The sequence below is a fragment of the Felis catus genome, chromosome D1 (genome assembly GCF_018350175.1).
Source record: "Felis catus isolate Fca126 chromosome D1, F.catus_Fca126_mat1.0, whole genome shotgun sequence".
NCBI classification, from domain to species: domain Eukaryota; kingdom Metazoa; phylum Chordata; class Mammalia; order Carnivora; family Felidae; genus Felis; species Felis catus.
In genome coordinates this window covers 61,087,340-61,112,547 of record NC_058377.1, presented here as the reverse complement: position 1 = coordinate 61,112,547, position 25,208 = coordinate 61,087,340, and the positions used below count along the sequence as shown (strand labels likewise).

The window sequence follows — 25,208 nt, the reverse complement described above, 5'->3', positions numbered from 1 at the left end:
TGTGCTCTCTTTCCTAATTGATCATCACCCCCCTCATCTCTCTCCCTGCCTCCCTTTCATTATATACACACAGCCCTCACTGTTTTCATTTGGAACATCATATAATGTATGCTGATATTTCTCATCTACTAGGGAGCAAATTCCTGAAATTATCATGTACATCCTTATGCATACCCCAGTAGTTGGCACAATATGCTGGGTAACATTGCTTATTAAATTTTGTTGAAAGAATGACTGTTATTGACCTGAACAACATAAGTCATTTCAAATAAAAAAATGTAGTATTATGGAAGATAAAAGCTAATAACATGAGATTATAGTATTTAATTTAAATTTTATATTCCTCAATAAGGAAATATTTTTATATGATCATAATTTATGCATCTTGATTAAATGGGTATGGCCCTAGTTGTGCAAGAGAAAAAAAGAGTCTGTAATCAGTGTTTCTATTGAGGAAAGCACAGGGACATCTGGCTCTTAGCTCAGGAAGTAAAAATCGTGAAATAGTGTGCTAAGGCCACATTAGAAAGGCTTTCAAGAGGAAGGAATTTTGAATCGAGTTTTAAAATCACTACTAATGTGAAATTGGCCATTTTAGAAGAAGTTGCATAACAGAATATTTTCCATTTTGTAAATTCCCCCAACATTGTGTGTATGTGTGTGTAAATCTATCTTTATGTGTTAATATACATATATACATGTGTGTGTGCAAGCACATGTTTAGGAGTGTGTGTGTACGTGTGTGTGTGTTTAAGAAAAAATGGCACAATGAGTAAAAAAAGAAGTAAAAATATGTATATTCCATTTTGCATTAATAAATGAGTTGAGTTGGAAAGATGTGCTGTATGCACTCACTATTTTTAGAATTATATCATTTATTCACCTCTTTCTGATGTAGTATAATATCCTATTATCAGTCTGTTTTTGTACATTTTTTTAAATTTTGGCAATGGTAGCTTACACCAATGCACACGTTTAATGTCAACTTTCTTGTATTATAGTGTGACTAATAGTAAGTACATGCATTCTTTTGTTCTTACTTTGATTCAGTCAGCATACGTTTATTGAGTAGCTGTGTGAGTCACACTATAAGTAACTAAGTGGATAAATAAAGTAATATCAAATTCCTTATCACCCAGGAGGAGAGAGGATGATATGTACACATTGCAAGTGATTATAATATTAAGTTGTGAGTAAGAGAATGGAGCAGAAGTGCACAGAAGGCAAAGAAAAGTGAGTATTGCTCTATCTTCAACAGTATGAGGATAGTTACCCTAAAATGTGCATACATATAGAAATTCACTCCTATGTGAACCAATGTTTTTCTTTATCTGAAACAAGATTTTATTTGAATAGTAGACTTTGAAAATTAAAATGCAAATACCAGAAAATTGGTGTGCCATTAGTATTTAGCGAATGAAGGAGACAGGCAATAGGTCTTAGAAAGTAGGTATATTTGGAGTGTAAAGGGATTTATGAAGGAATAGGGCATATCTCTATAAAGCAAAAACCAAGGATGTTAATTGTGATATGAAACCTGAAATTAGGAGGATGTTTGGCATGGGCAATGTAACAAAGGTCCTAACATCACATGCTGGTCACTAGGAATACTAAATAAGATGGTGCCACTGGAGACAGAAAACAAAATACCTGAGAGATATTTGTGAAACAAAATCAGCTAGTCTGGAAGACTGGAAGTGGCTGATGATAGAGGTACTTCAGAGATAGAGTGATCACATACAAGAGATCAGGCTACAGAAAGTTAGAAAAAGGAACATATGAGTGAGATCAAGAGAATATGAGCCAAAATAACAAAAGATTGTGGAGATAATGGAGATAACTTGCCTTGCATTACACAATGAGGAAGAGAAGGATAAATGATGAAAATAATTATTTCCAAATTAAAAATTTCTGTTTTAAAGACTAAGAGGTAATACCAAATATATACATGAAAAATATGAATGTCATTTTTGATGGAGTTAGGTAAAATGAGCATTTTGAAAATTTTCCTCAAATAATAACTTTAAGAAAATCAAGTTTTTATAAAATATCAACAAATTAGTTGTGGACTAGTATCTTGTGTGTGTGTGTGTGTGTGTGTAGTACATATACAATGTATATATTATATTAGATACTTTTTGTACTTTGTGTCACTTTAGCTTCAGGTTATTTTATGTGAGGGTGGTATTAAAATAAAACCCATAAACACCTCTTATAGAAACACTGTTGCCAAGGGTGAGAATAATAAACAAAACATAGTAATACAAATAATGATAATACTAATGGCTAACAATTATTTTGTATTTATCGCAAACAACATCCTGGGAACTATGCTGATGACTTTAGAAGCATCATATAACTAAGTCTTCATGCTTAATCTCTGAAATGAAACTATGACTATATTTGGAAAGTAAAGAAATCGAGGCCACTGAAACTTACGCATCAAAGATAGAAGTAGGAGTGGAATCAAGTTCTGTTTAACTGTTCAAATCATATATGAAAAGACAGGACAAAAGGAAACAACTACAAGATGACTCTCAAAGCAAGTGAGAAAACCAATAGAACCTAGGAGGTGACAGTGGGCAGCCTCTCCAGGCTGCAGGAGGTTTCTTCCTTCAAGTTTACATCAGAGTTGGGTCTATGTAAACCTAAATATATTTGTGAGAAACGCCACACAAAAATTAGGAGGAAGGTTTTTGTAGCCACATTTATTTCCTCACTTCCTTTCTATGTATAAAACCAGGACTTAATCTATGATATCATTCTGGATCTTTGCAGTATTTTGATGAAATCACAGGATATCACAATACGGTTTTTGTAATGCAATGAAAATTTGCATAATTTCTGAAGAGAAAAAAAAAAGAAAAAGAAGAACAGATAAGGGGGGGGATACAAAATAAGGAGAGAGAAACCAATACAGGGACACCTAGAGATAAAAAAGGAATAAGAATCATCAAAAAAAAAGAGCCATATAAATGATAAAGGGTAACCAGTACGTGTCCAAAAAAATACGGCATGCCCTATAAATTCTACTTTAAATCTACTGACACCAGTTATTAAAAATCGCATATAAAGACTCTGATATGCCCTCACTTACCATACAAATTGGATAACAAAGCTTAAGCTTTCAGTCTCTGAATTCATTAAAATATTTACAGAATGGACCCCCTTCCCCCCAAAAAAATAAACACTGTCAAGCACATTTAAATTTACTAAATTTAATATCACAAGGCATTTCTCTGCTCAGAAGTTCCATCTATATACATATTCCTTTTTAATTCTTTATTTTTGCATTTATTATTTTCTTCACACGGTCATAAATCTGTTTGGTTCTGACTCCGTAGATGACAGGGTTGAGCATTGGTGGCACTACGACATAAAGATTGGCCAGGAGTATGTGGATATAGCGGGGGACGTTATGGCCAAAGCGATGTGTCATAAAGGAAAAGAGGGCTGGTGTATAGAAGGCAAGAATTACACAAACATGAGAACCACATGTGCTGAGGGACTTGAGTCGGGCTTCACGGGAGGGAAGACGGAAAACGGCACGGAGTATCTGAACATAAGAAAGGGCAATGGCTATGATGTCAAATACTAGGATTGAAATAGCACCCAGGCCATAGATGATATTGATCTTGATGCTGGCACAAGACAGGCGAGCCAGACCCATGTGTTCACAATAGGTATGGGGAATGATATGATTCCCACAGAAGGGCAGTCGCAAAATAAGAAACACAAATGGAATAACAGAAATAAATGACCTCACTAACACACCAACACCAATCACAGAGACAACCTTGTTGGTGAGAATGGTGCTATATCGAAGTGGGTTGCATATGGCCACATAGCGGTCATAAGCCATTGCCAACAGGACTGCTGACTCCATACCAGTGAAGTTGTGGATAAAAAACATCTGGGTGAGACAAGCATCGAAGATTATCTCCCTGAGACTAAACCAGAAGATCCCAAGCATCTTGGGGATGGTAGCTGTGGACAGACCCAAATCAATGCTAGCCAACATGGCCAGGAAGTAGAACATGGGCTGGTGTAGGCTGCTGTCAACCTGGACCACAAACAAAATAGTGAGGTTTCCTATGAGTGCAATCATGTACACAGCGCAAAAGGGAAAGCCAATCCACATGTGGACAGTTTCCAGTCCTGGGATCCCCAGCAGCAAAAAGAAGGAGGGATGAAACTGTGTGTCATTGGGAAGGGACATCTTGATAGGCAATGCATAAGTCCATGTTCTTACAATTATATGTTCGTTAATCCTCAGGACACAAGGTAAAACTCTGCAACGTTTTAAACCTAAAGAAAAATAAGATCATACAATTTTGTACATTCTCTTCTTCAGTTAATTCACACAATTAAAAATGTACAATCAGAAATCCATCTCGAGCAATGTGAGGAAGTGAATTCTCAGTGAAAACCTTTGGAAGCAGTTATGCAGTGGATTATAATAAAACATTTTTCATAATATATTCATCTTTGTTAGCAACTTTCTTTTTTCTTTTTTCTTTTTTAATTTGCAGTGGTCTCACCACTGGTATTAGGCTAAGATTTTGCCTTAATTCCTACTTCATTAATTATCTTCTGTCATCACCAACATAATTTACTTTCAATTTTGGCATATACAGAGTTGTGCTGGCCTATGTAAATAGTTATTTCTGTTGGTTCCATTTGGTTAGATGGTAACACATAGGTGTTGACATACAAGATGGGTAACAAGTGTTAATGAACACAGATTCATTAAAATGTAGTCTAAACTATTAGAAATAAGTCTTCAGGATTAAAATCCATCCATTTGTTAATATTTATTCATTATTATTACAAAACAAGCAAATGTGGTGAAAACAGAAGCAACTACCATTTTTTTTATTTTTAAAAAAAAATTTTAACGTTTTTTATTTTTGAGACAGAGAGAGAGCATGAATGGGGGAGGGGCAGAGAGAGAGGGAGACACAGAATCAGAAGCAAGCTCCAGGCTCTGAGCCATCAGCCCAGAGCCTGACACAGGGCTCAAACTCATGACCACGAGATCCTGACCTGAGCTGAAGTCAGACGCTTAACCGACTGAGCCACCCAGGCGCCCCGCAACTACCATTTTTGAAGGTACTACCTATTACTTTCCACGTTGTCGGCACCTATGCAAGTACCAGCTCTAATCTTTATAAACACATATAGGAAAACATAGTTAACCATATTTTTACATGTGGATCTGAACCTTAAATAGTTTAAAACCCTTGCCAAACGTTTGAAGTGCTTGTAGTTCTGGAGCTGCGGAAAGAAGGTAGAGAGGAAATAACTAAATTGGAATGGAGAGAGATTGGAAATAAGGAAAAGCTGACTCGTGCCTCAGTCACGTCAGATCCACACAGCTTCCCTTTGTCCACACACATTCACACAAACACATAATCTCTTTTAAACTCACATCCCTCTGAATAAGAGATATCAGTGTCTTCATTATAAATCTCAGGCAGTCATTATTTTAAGAGTTAAGATGCATGACAAATATGTTGAAGAAAAGAGCAGGTGGCATATTCTGAGCAAGCTGAATCTATCATATCCAAAGCTACCCAAGCTGTTCTACATGTTCATGTACTTTATGTCATTTGTTAGAGTATTTCTGAAGCACTTGATCATTCATTACATGTAATTGTTTTCTGGTAAAAAGTGTCTTTTCATGATTTTATATCATTGGAGGATTCCAGAGGAGCAGTAGTAATTATGATCCCAGTTCCAGTTAGACAATCAGGGTATTAGCCAGACATTGTTGTATGAGAAGCAGAGGCAAGAAGTGTCATGCCTGTGATAAACAACTAATGGAGGGAGTAGTACCATGTGGGTGAGGAAAGCTGGAACTCCTGGGAAGAAATGGTAGACATTTGAAAAGGAAGGAAGCTAAAAATAATAGATATTATTTTTTTAAGTTTATTTATTTATTTTGAGAGTGAGAGAGCACGCAAGAGAGAGCATGAGTAGGGGAGGAGCAGAGAGAGAGGGACAAATGGGAATCCCAAGCAGGCTCTGCACTGTCAGTGCAGAGCCCCAATAAGGGCTTGATCTTATGCACTGTGAGACCATGACCTGAGCTGAAAACAAGACTCAGAAGCTTAGCCTACTGAGCCACCCAGGTGCCCCTAGATGTTATTTGTAGGGGGTGCTCTGTGACATGACTGTAAGAATGGTCTCTCTTCTATAATCCTCTGGCCTTGTAATGGAATGGTGAATAAAAAGGCATGATGTGATCAACACAAGAATAGAAAGTAGGATTCAATTATGGGAGCTAAATTTTCTGTGATTTATCAATGTAAGCAAAGTGCCAATGGCAGATACTTTTATTAAATTTTTTTTTTATATTCTTCAGTAACATCTCAGGAGATCAAAATTGTTGGCAATAGTCTCAGAAAGCTACAAAAACAAAACCCAAACAAACAAACAAACAAAAAAGGTGATGCTACTTTTCAAGTAGATTTAAAATCAGTACATTTATCTCTGTCCTCATGGGATCATTTTGGGGGTTTATTACAACACAATACTTTACAGTGCTTAAAAGCATGAGCTCTATAGTTTGACCAATTGTGTCGAAACTCAGTTTCCTGACTTAGTCACTCTATAATCAAAGGAGACTAAATAACAAGCACTTTTCATCTATAAAATAGAGATTAGAGATAATAAAGATTAAAACCCTAAGTATGTTGTTAGTTTTAAACAGATAATTTTTTAAAACACTCTGAACCATGTTCCAAAGATACTAATTATCCATCATTCTTTAGATATCAGGCAGACTAATTTTTCTAAAATGCCCATTGAATGGATTCAGGCTGAAATCCAAATGCTTTTACTAGAATTATATGGTTTTTCCTAATGTAATCCTACTCATTCTCTAAACTTCAGTCCTAGTCCTCTATCCCCTACACTTATCCCATGGCTCTTCTCTTCCTTTCCTATCCCTCTCTTTCCCTTCAGCCATCACTGTGACATAAGGAGGCTCTGTGAGCTGGGAGATGGGGAAGACTCACCGGAATGAGCACCAGGAGAGAATCCTGTCTCTGTTTTATCTCAACCTGCTCAGTCTTTATGAGGGTGCTGCTCTTTGCCTGTGAGGAGCCTTTAACAGGAAATTCCCTAGAGTCCGTTTTGTAAAAACACACAAGGTCTCTGAGGAATCTAATTTCTAATTCTGACTCAAAAAGAGAGAACCAATACGGAGCTATGGCTTCTGAGAAAATGAAGGCAGAATAGCGAGGTTTAAGTCAGCAAGATGACGGAATAAGAGGACCCAGGACTCTTCCCAATACGAAAACACAGATTTAACAAGCATTGATGGGTGAAAAGACCTATATGAGAGTTCCGGAATTCAGTTGAGAGATTACAGGATCCTGGTGGCTCATACAAGAATATACAAATGGAAAAGGATGAGAAGAAAAGTTTCACCTGACCCACATCCCCTCTCCCCCAACCTGGCACTATTCTGCGCCAAGAGAGATTCCCTCAGCCCATGAGTTCTCCCGTGGTGGAAAGAGTGTGGTGGAAAGAGTGAGCAAGTCTGCCCCGCACACCTATATGTGTATCCACACAAACATAGTTCTCATTATTCTCAATAGCTATGTTCTATAACACTGAATTATGTCCTTGAACACTGAATTAGAAAATTTGGAACCATTGCTCTTAGGGGAAATGCAGAGTAAGATTCCTACAAGCATCTTGTCACAACATTTTTGTCAATCAGCCAATACATAAACTTTTTTTAAATGTGTGTTTCTGTGAAAATACACCTCATTTAATACATAGTTCTTACAAATGATTAATTGTACAGTCCTTAAATGATTGAAAACCGGGGGCTTTGGAGGCCACTTATGTTGGTTCCTTCGGCAAAGTCTTTATAGGACAAGCCAGTCTCATTAGTGTTGATACTTGTTTTCCACTTACTGCTTACTGCTTAATGCCATTTAATAGGCATTTGAAGAACTCATCTGCAACCTCCTGATTAGCAGAACCTGCCTGAGGCCTGAGCTCCAAGTTTAACATTGTATATTCTTTGTTGCCTTTTTTTTTCAATATATGAAGTTTATTGTCAAATTGGTTTCCATAGAACACCCAGTGCTCATCCCAAAAGATGCCCTCCTCAATACCCATCACCCACCCTCCCCTCCCTCCCACCCCCCATCAACCCTCAGTTTGTTCTCAGTTTTTAACAGTCTCTTATGCTTTGGCTCTCTCCCACTCTAACCTCTTTTTTTTTTTCCTTCCCCTCCCCCATGGGTTTCTGTTAAGTTTCTCAGGATCCACATAAGAGTGAAACCATATGGTATCTGTCTTTCTCTGTATGGCTTATTTCACTTAGCATCACACTCTCCAGTTCCATCCACGTTGCTACAAAGGGCCATATTTCGTTCTTTCTCATTGCCCTGTAGTACTCCATTGTGTATATAAACCACAATTTCTTTATCCATTCATCAGTTGATGGACATTTAGGCTCTTTCCATAATTGGGCTATTGTTGAGAGTGCTGCTACGAACATTGGGGTACAAGTGCCCCTGTGCATCAGTACTCCTGTATCCCTTGGGTAAATTCCTAGCAGTGCTACTGCTGGGTTATAGGGTGGGTCTATTTTTAATGTTTTGAGGAACCTCCACACTGCTTTCCAGAGCGGCTGCATCAATTTGCATTCCCACCAACAGTGCAAGAGGGTTCCCGTTTCTCCACATCCTCTCCAGCATCTAGAGTCTCCTGATTTGTTCATTTTGGCCACTCTGACTGGCGTGAGGTGGTGTCTGAGTGTGGTTTTGATTTGTATTTCCCTGATGTCTTTGTTGCCTTTTGACACATTTTCTAGCCAGCCTGTGCCAGCCTAGAAGAGTGATTGTTATTCTGACCTGGAATGATATAACTGAATACCTTTGACCTCCTCACACCAGGGTTGTCCCACTAGGCTTTTTTTTTTTTTTAATTGTCATCTCTTGAATCCACAAATTTAACCTCTTTTTCATCTTTTCCATATTTTTATCTCACACTACCTACCGATGTTATTTTAGTACTTTCCAGAGTGATTTCACACACAGATAGACAAGTTTCCTCTTCCCTTTTCAGGGTATATATTATATTTTTGATTCATTAACCTTGAACTCACAACCAACAATGCTATAACTCACACTTGAATGGAGTTTATCTAAGATGGTTATTTTCTCCGTAAGGCACATTACAATCTTGCACTTAGAAACACTAGAAAAGTATTATTTATACCAGTAAACTCCATAAGTGGTAAGATATTTACTTATTCTAGTGTGCACCAGCCATATGCATGGGGGCCATTTTAAACAGTGGAGTCAACAAAAAACACAAAAATATGAAAAATATGGCATGAAACAGATTGCAAAAGCACTTGTTTATAGCTGAAATGAGAAGTCAGAACCTCACCTTATTCAATCTCTGGGAATGTGACTGTCAGGCAACTCAAATATTTACCAGCTCTTTGCATGCTGCAAATAACTGTTAAAGTGCCATGAGAATTTATTTGACAATAATTTAAGTTACAATTTAAATTGTATGGAGTGGGCAAATTTGCAAGTATGGAAATCCCCATATAATGGAGCTCTGCTGTGTATTTGTAATTTATATGACTCATATCTAAGATGTCCACAAAGAATGTAAGTAAATGTAAAATTAATCTGATAAAATTCCAACCTCTACAACTTACAGATTGGTGAGATTGACACAAAAATGATGTAAAAACTGTTCAGTGCTCTCAAAGGAGCCTGAAATACATGCAAAAGCATAGTAAATCTAGATGGCTGAGAGGATTGCATGTTTATTAAAGTTGTCAAATTTTCCACATTAATGTTTAGATATAATTCAACTTTCACCAAAATCCCATTTTGATTAATTTCATATAATCAAATAAATCTCCCACAAAAATTATTCTGATGAATTGCGAAAAGAATAAGGTACATGTTACAACATGTTATTTAGACTCTGATATAAAATTTTAAAGTCTAATATGACTTAAATATTCAAATGTATATGAATATGAAAATCATGGAATAAAATTAAACCAAATATCAAAGTGATAGTATGGTTGATGTTTGTTTTGTGTTTATATTTTCCTATATTAAAAATAAAAAGACATTATTTAAAGTAAAGGAACTAGACACTTATCTATCCTTTTGTGATAAATGCACATGATGTATTTAAGAACAATTCCGAGACTCAAGCAATCCTGCTGAGAGGTGGGCTCCAGAGACACTCCAAAAAACTCACCTTCCCTCTCCCCACCCTTGTTAGATTCTCCTGTTATTTGATGTTAGTGCTAAAGACTTAGAACCTGAGTCTGAGCTCAAATTGAACTCCCAGCGGTTTCTTATCTTGACATGTGGGGAGGCCACCCCCACTCTATGCCCTTGAGAGCTTTAGAAATCAGAAAACATGTCTATAACTGAGCTTATTTGGAAATGCTATAAGTCTTGAGAGAACTAAAGTGTTCCTCAGACCAAGATGCTTATCCTCATCCTCACAGGTCCCCTGGTAGGTAAGGCACTGTTTGGTCACACTCATTTGTGTCATGGGCTGGCTAAGTGGACCACAGCCAAAGAGAAGGTTTCAGGGCTCTAATAGAACAAACAGGCTCTATAAAAAAACATCTTGTATAAGATTTCTTGGGGCACCTGAGCCTATTTGGCTTTGTGGCACCTGAATAGACAACCTACCTCTGTTTTACCCTGTATGGGCTGAGATTAGGCTGCAACTTTTATTGAGAATAAATTTGTGCATGGGCTTCTCTGCTTAGTTCAGTACATCAGAGGAAGTCTGATGAAGGAAAGGATGGGAGTATAGTTGTGTCAGTTCTTTAGCCTGAGCGAATCTATGGTATTTGAGCAATGTTTCATACTGCTCGTGTAGTCATAAATGCATTATGCCATTTTACATTTATAAAACCTTAAGAAGTGCTCATCTCCTAAAGCTTAATGTAAAGATTACAAACTTTGTAATTATACTTAAGTAGGGTTCAAATTCCACATCCTTGAATTCATAGTAGAATAGCTTTGGGAACGTAAATTAACATTCTTAGGTTTTTTTTTTTAAGCTGTATTATGAGTATGGTTATCTACCAACCCCCTTCCTTAAGGATTAAATGGGATAATGCCTGCAATGTTAGTAATATACTACCTAATATATGCCAATGCATGTTGATTAATTTTTTTAAGGAGATGTATAGGGGTGTAGAATTTAGCCAGAAGATATAATAGGTTTTTTTTAATTTTATTCCTCCCCAAAAGCAGATGTAAATTTATTTTCCTCTGAACCTTCTTTTTATCCATCCTATAATCAGACAAGGAATGAAATGCTGACAGAATTCAATTTTGTTAGAAACTAATCCCTGGGTATGTCTTAAAGATTTAATATTCGAATCAGGAAAACTGTTAATGCACTATAGTGTTTGAAGATAGTGTGCACTATAATAAATTTATAGTGATTCCACTGGTTGTCTTAAATTTATATTGAAATTATTTACCAGAAAAATAATAACATTCCTTTGTCTTTTCCTTTTCTCTTTTTCTTCATTCTTTGGAACAAGCAAATATATGAAAGTACATGGCCTCTGCCAAGTATTTTATTTGCAATGTATATATTTACAATATATTTATTTGCATTATATATACATATATATATTTGCAATATAATAAACGAGAAAACATGCAGAAATAGACAATATGACAAAAAATAGAAGACAGGTAAGTATACATATCATAGGAACACTTGAAGGATATCAGTGATGGTTCAAAGTTCCCAGAAAAATAATCTCACAGGAGCTGATATGTGAGTAGAGTCTTCAATTCTAACCAAATTACTAAGGGTTTGTATGTGTGAAGAAATGCTATGACAAATAAAGACACAGGGTTACCACCTTCATGAAGTGAGTAGATGACCAGTTCTCCAAGGAGAGAAATATAGGAAAGGTATTTCAAGGGGTTAGAAAACTTGCTAATATTTTACAAGACATAGAAAGCTACATCTTCTTTGTAACTTCTTGGGTTGTACATTTTTCTGATAAATACATTTGTAACTCTGTATTATTTACTTACATACTTTAAACAGAGCCCATATTTTAGACCTCTCCTACATTGAATGTATATCCTTTTTAGGTTATTTCTTATGTTTATAAAAGTTTTATTATAAATGTGTGTGTCTACACCCACATCCATACATGCATACACACACACACACACACACACACACACATATATGCTTAATTTTTGCATGTGTGTCAATGTTAATGGAAAAATAAAATTTATGCTTCCTTTTTTCATTTTTCTGTCAGTTTGCAAAAATATACTTTACTTATTCTAAGTGCTTCTAAGTATTCTAAAATATAAATATACCACAGATTTTTAAGTTCAGTATTACTTTACTGATGGGCATTTTGAATGTTTCAATATTTATTCTTTTACAGGAACTTTTACAATGAAAATTACTGTATATACTTCCACATGTATATATGAACATTGTCCACTGAGATGGCACGTAGTTAAATTGGTCTGTCCAAAACTTTGTTTTTAATAAGAATGATCACTATACAATTTTCCACTAAGAGCAGGTTCAATTTTCTCCAATCAATTGGGCATAAGGATCACTCTTTAGCCCAAACCTCACTAATGCTTGTTTTCATCATTCCTGAAATTCTGTTGGTTAAGAAATCCAATTCATTTCCTGACACATTGTTATCAGCCCCACTCTGGCCATCATGCTGAATGAGTTCCATGTCAGTGTGAATGAACTTCCTCCTGGTCCTTCCAAAGAAAGTCACACATCCTCCCAAATTTTGGGATTCCCTTCTCAAAGCTATGCACTATCACTTGGCATCTTGGCATGAACTAATATGACTAAAATCTAAAAGAAAAGGTATATTTTCTATTTAAAACTTCCTATCATCCCTCCTGCCTTTCTAACCTGTGTCTTACAACTGTTTCTAAGTCCTCCAAACCCGTGACTCTTACACATTTTTCCCCACATGATTCTACATATACATTTACAAATACATGTATCGTAATGAAAGAAGAAGTTAATTGAAGGAGCCATTACATACAGTGTGGTTTTGATGAATTAATCATACAGAAATTCCACTAAGCATCTAAACTTATTTTTATTTATGTTTTTATTTAAATTCCAGTTAGTTAGCACACAGTATAATATGGGTGTTATATGTAAGTACTGAATCACTTATCACAATATACCTGGGACTCTTACATATTTTTTAGCATATTACTTTTTACATATTACTTTCTTCTCAGTGTGTAAAAGATTTTGGATTTTCACACATTAAGCTCCAATTTTTGGTGCCTAGATATTTTCCCTCATATAGCATCCATAGATCAGCCACATTGTAATTACAACTGTGAAATAATATCTGATAATCAGATATGATGATGAAATAATTCATAAATATTTACAGACATTGGAATTATTTTATGACCTGCAATTCCCTGCATTTTGGTTTACTTAGATCATCAAAGGTTTCAAAATTTGCAAGCTATTATTTTTGTTTGTTGTAGAGGAAAATACACCAAGAGAAAGCTAAAACATCAGGCACTTGTTATGTCAGCATACAATAAGACTGATGTCCATCCATCAACCTTCATCCTCATTGGCATTCCTGGGTTGGAGGCTGCCCACATCTGGATCTCCATCCCCTTTTGTGTGGTATACCTTTTGGCCCTCCTGGGAAACTGCTCTCTTCTGTTTATCATTAAGACAGACCCCAGCCTCCATGAGCCAATGTACCTCTTCCTCTGCATGCTGGCTGTGGCTGATCTGGTTGTGTGTAGTACAGCTATACCAAAACTTCTTAGCCTTTTCTGGTTCCATGATGGAGAGATTCGCTTTGAAGCCTGCCTCACTCAAGTGTTCCTGATTCACTCTTGCTCTACCATGGAATCTGGCTTCTTTCTGGCCATGGCTTTTGACCGTTATGTAGCCATTTGTAACCCATTAAGACATTCAGCTATTCTGACACATGCTGTAATTGGGGGGATGGGTCTAGCTATAGTACTCCGGGGCACAGCACTTCTCAGTCCTCACCCCTTCCTGCTACGTTGGCTTCCCTACTGCAGAACCAATATCATTTCCCACACCTACTGTGAGTTCATGGCCCTCATCAAGATTGCCTGTGCTGAGACAAGAATCCGTAGAGCCTACAGCCTCATCGTTGCCTTCCTTACTGGTGGCCTGGACTTCATATTGATCATTTGTTCTTATGTTCTCATACTGCACACTGTCTTCCACCTCCCATCCAAGGATGCCCGATTCAAGACCTTGGGTACCTGTGGCTCCCATATCTGTGTCATCTTAGTGTCTTATACTCCAGCCTTCTTCTCTTTCCTTACCCACAGGTTTGGGCACCATGTGGCTCCCCATGTCCACATATTTGTGGCCAACATCTATCTTCTGGTCCCACCCATGGTGAACCCTATTATCTACGGGGTAAGGACCAAGAAGATACGGGACAGGTTTCTTAAATTTTTCACTTTTTCAAAGCCTGTGAAATAAGTCTTTTGTGTTGATGAGTAATATATGAACAAATGTTATATTATCTATCTTAGAATGTGTGATTTCTTTTTTTAAAATTTTTTAATGTTTATTTATTTTTGAGAGAGAGAGACAGAGTGTGAGTGGGGGAGGAGCAGAGAGAGAGGGAGACACAGAATCCGAAGCAGGCTCCAGGCTCTGAGCTGTCAGCACAGAGCCCTACGTGGGGCTCAAACTCACAAACCACGAGATCATGACCCAAGCTGAAGTTGGACGCTTATCGACTGAGCCACCCAGGAGCCCCAGAATGTGTGATTTCTTCATAAAGATCCTCTTTTAATGGTCAGAGGGCTAAGACTTTTCTGTGGGAAGTAATTCTTCCAAAGATACATTGTATGTTGTAACAATCATTACCTACAGGCAAACATATCACTGAGTATGCCTCTTTACCAAAATATTAAAGTATTATTTCCTAAAAAACATAAAACTAGAATCATCTGTGGCTAAAAATAAGAAATTTAAAATTAACATGATACATAATCACATATCTTTGGTTTATCATCTAAGACTTACTACCAGGTTTACAAATTCCATCTTCCCCTCCCCCCCAGTTTTTTTTGCCCCAATCATTCCTTTTTGACTTATGTCCTTCTTTCTCAAGTACATACCTCACCACTTAGTGAGAGTTTCTTGGTGCTAATTTCTGTGTTCTGTGTTCATCTACAGTTTTCTTTAGTTCTTCTTGAATGATACTGTTCTCTTGAATGATACAGTTCCATTCTCCAGTTACTACGTTTCCTTAGCTTTTTGATGTCATTATCCTACAGTCTTCTAGAATCTATTATTACTTTGAGAAAACTTATTGTTGGCCAGATTGTCATCAATTTGTAGGTAATTATCTTTTCTGTATTTTTTTTTTCTGTCATTAAATGCTATTGCTTTGGTGTTTTGTAGTTTCACATGGATAAATCTCATGGGCAATATGCTAAGTGACAAAAGATCACATACTGCATGATTCTGTTTAAATGAAACTTTAGGGAAGAAAAATTAGTGTTGGGGTAGCATTTAGGTATCCATGTTTTAAAGTTCTGTAGGTGATTTTACATGCGGCTAAAACTGACCCACACCTGGAGCAGCCGGGTGGCTCAGTGAGTTAGGCGTCCAACTCTTGATTTTGACTCAGATCATGATCTCACAGTTCGTGAGTTTGAGCCCCACATCTGGCTTTGAGCTGAAAACGCGGAGCCTGGTCGAGGTTTCTCTCTCACTCTCTCTCTCTCTGCCCCTCCCTGGTTTGTTCTCTCTCTTTCTCAAAAAATAGAAACACAAAAAAAAGTGATTAAAAAAAAATTGACCTGTGCATTGAGACACAGAGACATTAGTTGACCACAGGGAAAATATTTTAGTCAAGTACCTCACCCTTCAAGCTAAAATGTGAGGCAAATCAACATTTGTTAAGCATTTATTTAAATAAGCTGTTTATTGTAAGTTTTATATATATATATGTATATATATATATACATATATATATACATATATATATTAGCTGTTTATTATAAGTTATATATATATATATATATATATATATATATATATATATATATTACTTAACCCTGATACTTTTTAGAATTAATTATCATGATAAGTAACTCAACAAACTTGTATTCAACGGACTAGTTTAGAGGAGCTAGGATTTGAAGTTTGTCTAGCTCCAAAGCCTTAATTTTCTTATAATGTCACAATGAATCCATATACAGCCAAATCAATGTGTGGGACTCCTAGGAACACAGCACCTCACAGGCTGAGGTATCAAAATTGTTGCTACTGCTCAATTCATTCTCCATAACCACATTCAGTTTCAGTCCATTCAGCTAATATTTACTTGTTCATCACAATTCACCAAGGATATAGAAATGAGTAAGGCAAGGTTTGTAATCAGTTTCAGAGTCTCAGAGGTACACATGATCAATATAGCCTTTCTTCTCCATATGATTCCTGAAAATACGGAGACTGAAGAAAGGTGTGGCTAATGTGAGTTCAAAATATCATCTTTCTTAGTTATGAAGGACCTAGTCTATTTTGAAGGACCTAGTTTGGTTCAAGAGTCAGTGAACATTCTGTGGAGTGCCTGGGTGGTTCAGTTAGCTGAGCATACGACTCTTGGTTTAGGCTCAGGTCATGATCTCAAGGTTCATGAGTTCAAGCCTTGCATGGATGTCTGCACTGACAGTGTGGAACCTGCTTAAGATCCTTTCGTTCCCTCTCTCTCTGCCCTTCCCCTGCTCACATTCTCTGTCTCTGTCTCTGAAAATAAATAAATAAAAACATTTTAAAAATTTTTAAAAAGAGCCAGTGAACATTCTAACTAAACCCCAGAGTTAGGCATATAGTCTGAATCAGAACAGGAATACTTACTATATGGAGGAACACCAGAGAATATATAACTGCCTTAGAAAGTCTCACTACCAGGAAGTGTGTGTGTTGGGAGGTAGGAGGGTATGGAGAGAGAGGTCTTAATAAAACTTATTGAGTTTACTCCCACCAAATTTTCAAGTCTACAGCTTCTGCCTAGCACATAGTGAATAAGGGTATATATAAAATAAAAAAAAGATGGACTTTACGATACATGAACATCCAGAGTAGGCTAGAAACATTTTGTTCCAGCAGTCTGATAAAGTTGACTCAGACATGCAAACACTTACTTTTAGTATAATAACATGTAACACTTATATAGTGTGTACATTCTCATAACCACTCTTGAATTCTTTACATATATTAATCCATTAAATTCTTGTGCAAACTAAAAAAGATTTGTAGCCTTAATATCCTCACTTCACAATATAAGAAAACGGAGAAATGGAGAAATATTTGGCTTTCTCATAGTTACAGATGGTTAAAAAGGGAGACAGGATTTGAACCTAGGAAGTCTGACACCAAGTTTACATTCTCAGCCACTACACTGCTTTTAGTCACATTACACTCTGATATAGCAATGTGACAAGTGTGATGATAGACGTAGAAGACAGATAAGTAGTCATCCAAGGCCATGGAGTTTAGAAAGTCAAAAACAGTTCCAGAAGATAAAGACATCAGGAAAATCAGATAGGCAACTAAACTAAGTTCCCTGTGGAACTTAGGTAGGTAGAGTGTGGTGTGGGGAGTGAGGGGAGGGAGTGTTAAGAGTGGTGTCCAGTTTGAGTTTTGAAAGCCAATTCTGCTTTCAGTCATTTCACTTCCTAGAGTTTATCCCATTTTCTTCATCTAACAATCAACCAATTTGTTTATTAACCAAGTATCAAGTTTCTAGAATGATAGTTTTCAAAATTTAGGCTTGAAGACTCTTAAAAATACATATTGCTTAGGCCCACTCTAAAACTACTAGATTCAAAATGTCTATGGTGTATCCCATAAGTAAAATCCCATTTAATTTTCCTCAGTCATTCTGTATATTTATAATTCAGTGATCCACAGTTCATGCCACAGTTGTAGGAAGCAGAGAATCAACACATAGCTGTTCTACTCAGAGGATACAACATGATTTAAAATTCCTACCAAGATTTATACTCTTTACCTAGAATATAAAAACTTGGACAGAATGTAATTCAAAACCTTTTGACAAAGAAAAATATTGCTGGATAATCAAAAAATTCACAATTTTCGGGGTTCCTGGGTGGGTGGCTCAGTTGGTTAAGTGTCCAACTTTGGTTCAGGTCATGATCTCATGGTTTGTGAGTTCAAGCCCCGCATCTGGCTCTGTGCTGACAGCTCTGAGCCTGGACCCTGCTTCAGATTCTGTGTCTCCCTCTTTCTCTGTCCCTCCCCTGCTTGCCCTCTATCTCTCTTTCTCAAAATTAAATAAGCGTTAAAAAATAATTTAAAAAACTCATAATTTTCTTGGACCTGTCAGAAAGTTGAAATCACAGAGCAACTAACCCAAAATATAAGGAAAGATTGGTAACTCTAAAGAGAGATGGAACATGATTCTGTGCTCACCAGGTGCTAGATACTATACAAGCCATTCTACAAAAAATCTGTTAAAATTTTAAACCAAATTATTCACAGCTGAATATGAACCTGTGTGAGAATACAAAGTGTCTGGGAGTCTTGTGTATATGACACAAAAGGGACTTCACACCCTTTTTGGTTTTTTTCTCCCTAGACCTAGACCAGGTACTCATTAGAAAGCCTGAGTGCAGGACTAGAGACAAGAGAAGGCCTTCATCATAGAACGGACCTGATGGAGGCAAAAGGCAAATAGCAGCCACCTGAATGTAAGAATGACCCCTCATCCAGTTTCTCTCCCCTAAGGAGCAAAAGCATTTACCCTGGAGGAAGAGGACAGCAGAGACCCATTGCTGCTGAGACAAAAGAGCAGAAACAAACTTTGTAGCCTAGGATGAGGCCTGTTCCCCAGAAACTGTAGGACACTTCTAGGGAAGGGGCAGGATGACTGAGAAGGCTTTACTTTCAAGACCCAGGGACATAGCAGCCCAGTTGGTCATGCTGTATCTTCCAGCTCTCACTAGTAGACAAGCAGGGTTCGAGTAATAAGTAACAGTGCTCTGCTCCTGAGGGAATGTAGAGGACATGAAGAATGGCATGATTTGTAGCACAGCAACAAAGGGAAGATCTAATACTGATAGTGGGTTGGACATCAGGCAAACCTAATTCATCAGCCCACACCCTGAACAAGGGTAAAGTTAGAGGAATGTGATACGTTTACTGAGGACATTCAAAGCAAAGACATGAAGAAATGAATTACTTGAATAGTTGTTTACCTATCAAGTAAGTTGAATCCGGAGTTAGCAACCTTCTAACACAGAAAACTCCAGGGCCAGGTGACTACATTGGTGAATTTAGTCATTGAAAGGTTAAATACAATTCTCCACAAATTAGCCAAAACATCTAAATGGAATGAGCCCTGACCAAATCACTCAAGGTATAATTGAGGCCATATCATTAAAATCCATTTCATAAGCAGAATAAATAGATAGGGGATGAGCTCAGTGTCACAACAGGATTGCAGGAAAAGCTGCTTGTGCCTATAATTTTACAGCATAACTGACTGTTTCAAAGAATCCCAAGTTGGGTGGGATCCCAAGGATGTGATGCTAATTAATATAAATTCCCACTAAGAGTTTATGATGTCATTTTTTATACTATAGTAAAAATAAGTAGGATTTTTTTTTCTAAAGTGCATGCTACAGAATATTAGTGTCATAGGTTGGTCAAAGGAACATTCTGAAGCCAATATCATCCTAAAATTTCAAATGAATGAATTTGAAAATGAATTTTCAAAATTCAAATTTCAAATTAAAAATGTTGAGAAATCCCACAATAAAAATATAGGTAAAAATTTAGTTTTATTGGCCAGGATTTGCAAACATAATTTCTCTGAATCCTTCACACAAATAATGCCAATAATATCACCTAGAACTAGAGAACACTGAGAAGTAGCATATGGAACAAGAGTTCCATGTTTAAAACACACACACACACACACACACACACACATACACACACGTACTCACTTGGCTAATACTGTACTTGGAACATCACTAAAACCTCCTGCTTTCCTTAAGAGGGAAACTCCTCCATGAAGTGGCAAAAGACACAGAGACAGTACTTTTTGAAAAAGAGTTGTTTGAAAAGAAGTATCAATAAGCCAGATTTTATAAGTATTCATCCATCAAGTAAACGGTACAATTTAAAACCAAAAGACTACCAACTTTTTGCAATTCTATTCCTGGTAGAAAATAGCCAGTTTTCTTACATGATTATGGTATTCATAGGATCAATTTCACATCTTCTGACATTAACATGGTAGAGGCAAGAGTAACCCATGCTTTTTGATAGGGAGTCCAGCCATATGGGAAGTGTTTGAGCATCTATTATTTTGGGGACCAGCACTAGTAACAGTGATGAACTATTTTTGTTTAAATTAGGATATGAAGGAATTTATGGTGTTTTTATTATTTGTGTGGTATTTCCTTTTTGGAGGGTTGGTTTTGCTTTAAAATGATGCCAAGTGTGGAATGCAATATGTTCGATCATAATGGAAACAGAACAAAGAGTTCGTTTTCTTCCACATGAGGAATCTGAATGATTTCCAAACAATGGAAAATGATAAAACACTTTTACTCATGTGTTAGACATGGGCCTAACTTTCCATTTCTGGGTTTGAGAAGGAGGGTGACAGGACTCCCCTAAGATAGGCCTGTGTAACTTTCAAATGTTCTCTTTCTGTTCTGAACATAGAGAATTAGTGCTGCTCCCTTCTTAAATGGATTATTTACAAGAGTTATGTTTTTTTCTTGGAAAATACCTTCAGCACCTGTTCTCTAATCTGTTTAGTTCTGACACCATAGATTACAGGGTTGAGAGCCGGTGGAATGACTACATAGAAATTAGCCAGAAGGATGTGAATATAACGTGGTATATTCCGGCCAAACCTGTGGGTCATAAATGAAAAAAATGCAGGGGTGTAGAAAGCCAACATGACACACACGTGAGAGCCACAGGTGCTGAGCGCTTTGAGCCGAGCATCATGGGAAGGCAGTCGAAAGACAGCATGAAGGATCTGGGCATAAGAAATGACAATGGCTATGATGTCAAACACCAGGTTAGAGATGGCATATAAGCCATAGATGATGTTGACCCTGATGCTGGCACAGGACAGGCGGGCAATGCCCATGTGCTCACAATAAGTGTGAGGGATAAGTTGGTGCCCACAAAATGGTAACCGTAGGATGAGTGGAACAAAGGGTATGGCAAAAGACAAAGGCCTCAGTAGAATTATCAATGCAATGATGAATACCACCTTGTTTGTCAGCACCAGTGTGTACCGAAGAGGGTTACAGATGGCCACATAGCGATCATAGGCCATGGCCACGAGCACAGCCGACTCCATGCCAGTGAATAGATGGATGAAGAACATCTGGATGAGACATCCCTCAAAGGAGATTTCTCTCAGGCTGAACCAGAAGATTCCAAGCATCTTGGGGATCGTGGATGTGGACAGGCCCAGGTCGATAGATGACAGAATGGCCAGGAAGTAGAACATGGGCTGGTGGAGGGTGCTCTCAGTCTCAATCACAGAAAGGATGCTGATATTCCCAAGAACAGCTATCAGGTACACAGCAAAGAAAGGGATACCCATCCAGATATGCATGTGTTCCAGCCCAGGGATCCCCAGAAGGAAGAAAGAATATGGATGAAATAGGGTGTTATTAAGTGAGGCCATCTTTCTGGGATAAATTTATAGTGAAATATATTATAAATCAAGTACCTCTCATTCACTGAGTAGGTCTCATCCTTGCTTAGTGCACAGAGAAAGTGGAGAAACCAGTGAAACATTTATTGTATCTACCCATATCACTGCATCATAGACTCAAAAGCATACAAAATTGAATGGTAAAATGAAGCCACTTGATTTCAGTGTACTTCATCATATCCATTCAATTGAATTAAATATTTTTACTCAACCAAAATTGACTGAGTATCTAGTATATATGTGTCAAGCTCTGTGCTAAGACTGATTACAAAAGATGAATTAGAAAAAAAAATGAATTAGAGAAGGTTCCTTTTTTAATGAAAGTTAAAGTTTTAGTGGTTGAAACAGTTATACAAATCAACCATTTAAATTAATAGAATAATTATTAAGATAAAGGTGTTCCCCTGATACTTAGGTGCACAAAACATTTTTCTTAAATTTATTTATCATTACTTTATAGAAAAATTATTTGATTTATGACTACATACATTATGTACAAGGTAGGGACATAACATAAACATAATGACAGCCATTATGATTCCACATGTACAACATTTCTGAGCTGAACTTATATAATGCACTCTTCAAAGGAACTGTAAATGTAGCAAACCAGAACTTTGTAAGACAAATTTGGATCTATGTAGGCTTCTCACTAAGTCTCCCAAACATTTTTCATGCCATAATCATCTTCTGATCTCTCCTTTCTTGCTGGTGCAGTATCAGGTGCCTTGAGGTTTCAAAATGAAGCCACACAGAACTTCATTTTAGGATAAACCTCGTAATCTGGATGGGTCTGCTGAGAATGGAACATACATATTCTTCTTCGTTTCTGTCCTGATTATAGGCAAACCCTTGCCCTTTACGTGCCCTCCTGCTGATGCCTGTCCAGAAAGAAATGCAGATTTATACATGGAAACATAAACATTTATGTTCAGGTTTATAAAATATCCATAATCATCAGGTAAAGTGAGTTAATTTATATAAACCACTCTTTGAAACTACATTCATCATTTCTCTTACTATATAAGTTGTCACAATATATACACCTTAATAATTTTAAGTACATTGTGATTAGGAGCTCTTGCTTGCTCTTTTATAGATAGATGATAGATGATAGATAGATAGACAGATAGACAGATGATACATCAATTGATCTACACACACAGAGAGAAGGTCTGAACTTAGAAGTGCTCAGTAGAAATAAAAATTATTAATTTAAGGAAATTACCATCATCAGGAAAGTAGATGTAATCCATACCGCCAGGAGGCTATCTTATTATTAACATGAGAAGCTTGGAAGAACTCAGAGGTCTAAGGTAAAATGTATTATTGTTATAGATCACCTTCGATGTACTCCACTCCCTTATAGATAGAATTGGACCTTTCCATTGTTCCTCTGCTCAGTGTACTGTGAGACTCCTAAGTACTGTGCCAAGCAGGAACAGGTGACATTAGCCAGATTGACTGTATTAGAACAGTACTTATGGGGATGGAAGTGTGTGTGTGTGTGTGTGTGTGTATGTGTGTGTGTGTGTGTTGCAAGGGTGCATTGCAGCTTGGGTCTTGGACAAATTACTTAAGAAATCCTAGAAACGGTTTGCTCACAGGTACAGGAACGAGACAGTTAATTAGTCAAAGGCAAGCAAATTACTAGATTGAGAAAATAGAAGAGGGATTTCAAGAAAGAGAGAAGAACTATATAGAAAACCATCCCTAATTTGAACAGGGATGACTATAGGCAAGGAATGGCATTAAAATCCAGGGGATTCGGGAAGAGGATGAAGTAGAGTCCTATAATCAGATCTCTCTTCTGTGATTGTGGTTCAGCTAATTTAGAGTTTAGTGTATGAGAAATGGCATACTGTTTAGAATCAGACACTAGGAACTGAAGCCAGGGTCTGCATGCCATGTGAATTTGGCAAAACTACTTATCTTCATTGGGTCCATGATTGTTCACCCTTAAAATGAGGCTGAAAGGCCTACACAGCAGGATTCTTGCCAAGTTTGCATGACTCAAGATGGGTCATCAAAAAAGTGTAGTTACAGTTACTGGTTAACCTGTTGATAAGAATATGATAAAGTAGAGAGTTTTTGTGGAAGTGGTTCTGACATATCTCAGGCCTTCAGGTAATCCATACATCAGGGGTCAGCAGGCTAAATCCTGATCTTCACTTTATCCACATATAAATATTTTGATAGGGTTTCCAGCCTTTATAATAGAGTATATCTGATTACCATATCCTTAGACATTTTCACAGACATTAGCATTACACACTTGGAGGCCAAACCATTCCAAAATGATCAGTACTGGCTTTAGTTAGAAGAAAGTAACAAGTGGTTTGGTGTGTTTTACTAGGTTGTAAGTTGTGAGAGATAATTTCTGAATAGCCGAAGGTAAATTCAATTATTGTTCTCCCTCTGGGTCAAAAATGGACTCAGGATGGGGATATTTATCCAACCTTTAAATTAGACTAGAAAGGATTGAGGGAGAGATAACAGTGAGAATGAGACAGAAAAATTGAAGACAAAGAACTTGGTACATTAGTGAATCATTAGGCTGCAGGTCAGTGAAGAGCTCTATGCACAGAAAGAATGGCAGAGGTGTCAAGAGATAAAGAAGCTGCACACAGAGATGGTGTAGGAGGTATTAGAAATGAAAGCAGAGGTTGCTCACATGCATATAAGAGATTACGCCAGCACATTCTTACAGACAGTTCCCTTATCCCCTCCCTTCAGTCGGGAGGTTTTCCTGTTCCCCCATCCTATCAGCTATCCCTCTTTCCCTTGTGCTCAGCTGGCCACAGATGAGGACCCATGCTTCTAAAGCATTGCTTACCAGCAAGGAGTCCTGGAGAAGTTAGCAAATCTCCCCTAGCATACTTCTGAGCTCCATTTGCTTTGGTGGGAGGATTTTTTATAAGGTTGCCACAGCCTCTAGAGTGAGAACTTAGCATGTCTTGGAACTCCTTGGGGATAATGTGGGCTACAAAGCTCTGAGATCTGTATTGACTCCTTTCCTAGTGGAATATACGAGACATCGATAGACCATGTCCTGATTCTGGACCCAGACTCTCAAATTTAGGATTAGCATATTTCCAGGGCAACAATTGTTATTATCTTGGCCTTGTAAACTCTGTAAACATTTTTTCCAGCAGGGTTCCTGGAACTGGTCTTAGGATATTAATTCTGAACTCCTCAAAGGGAGTTTAGACGGCTCATACAGGCCCCAAATATACATAAGCTAATGATTGTATTAAATCTGGGTATATCTTCTTACTATTGTGCAATTGTCATATTGACTCAATATTTATCACAACTGAAGTGCTAAAAAGTAAAGAAGTACACTAAAATTGAATCATAATGGTTCAATACTTAGCGTAATTTCGTGACCCTGAAGTGAAGTAATGCATAC

General features: G+C 37.2%; 3 protein-coding genes across 3 annotated transcripts; 1 reads left to right on the top strand and 2 right to left on the bottom strand.

The window, feature by feature from the left end:
• Window positions 1-3,274: 3,274 nt before the first annotated feature.
• Window positions 3,275-4,398, bottom strand: LOC101083202 (olfactory receptor 52E2). The gene has a single exon (XM_011286581.3). It carries the CDS (start codon window positions 4,217-4,219, stop codon window positions 3,275-3,277), a length of 945 nt encoding a protein of 314 aa, XP_011284883.2. The 5' UTR covers window positions 4,220-4,398.
• Window positions 4,399-12,217: 7,819 nt separating this feature from the next.
• LOC101082941 (olfactory receptor 52D1-like) lies at window positions 12,218-14,677 on the top strand. The gene has a single exon (XM_006937028.4). It carries the CDS (start codon window positions 13,594-13,596, stop codon window positions 14,542-14,544), a length of 951 nt encoding a protein of 316 aa, XP_006937090.2. The 5' UTR covers window positions 12,218-13,593; the 3' UTR covers window positions 14,545-14,677.
• A 5,701-nt stretch (window positions 14,678-20,378) lies between these two features.
• Window positions 20,379-21,991, bottom strand: LOC101082688 (olfactory receptor 52E1-like). Its single transcript, XM_003992838.3, has one exon. The coding sequence runs from the start codon at window positions 21,764-21,766 to the stop codon at window positions 20,825-20,827; it is 942 nt and encodes a 313-aa protein (XP_003992887.2). The 5' UTR covers window positions 21,767-21,991; the 3' UTR covers window positions 20,379-20,824.
• Between the last annotated feature and the right edge of the window lie 3,217 nt (window positions 21,992-25,208).

Bases quoted from the DNA above. Each gene is read 5' to 3' on its own strand.
- LOC101082688 (XM_003992838.3), bottom strand. From the start codon at position 21,766: ATGGCCTCACTTAATAACACCCTATTTCATCCATATTCTTTCTTCCTT.
- LOC101082941 (XM_006937028.4), top strand. From the start codon at position 13,594: ATGTCAGCATACAATAAGACTGATGTCCATCCATCAACCTTCATCCTC.
- LOC101083202 (XM_011286581.3), bottom strand. From the start codon at position 4,219: ATGTCCCTTCCCAATGACACACAGTTTCATCCCTCCTTCTTTTTGCTG.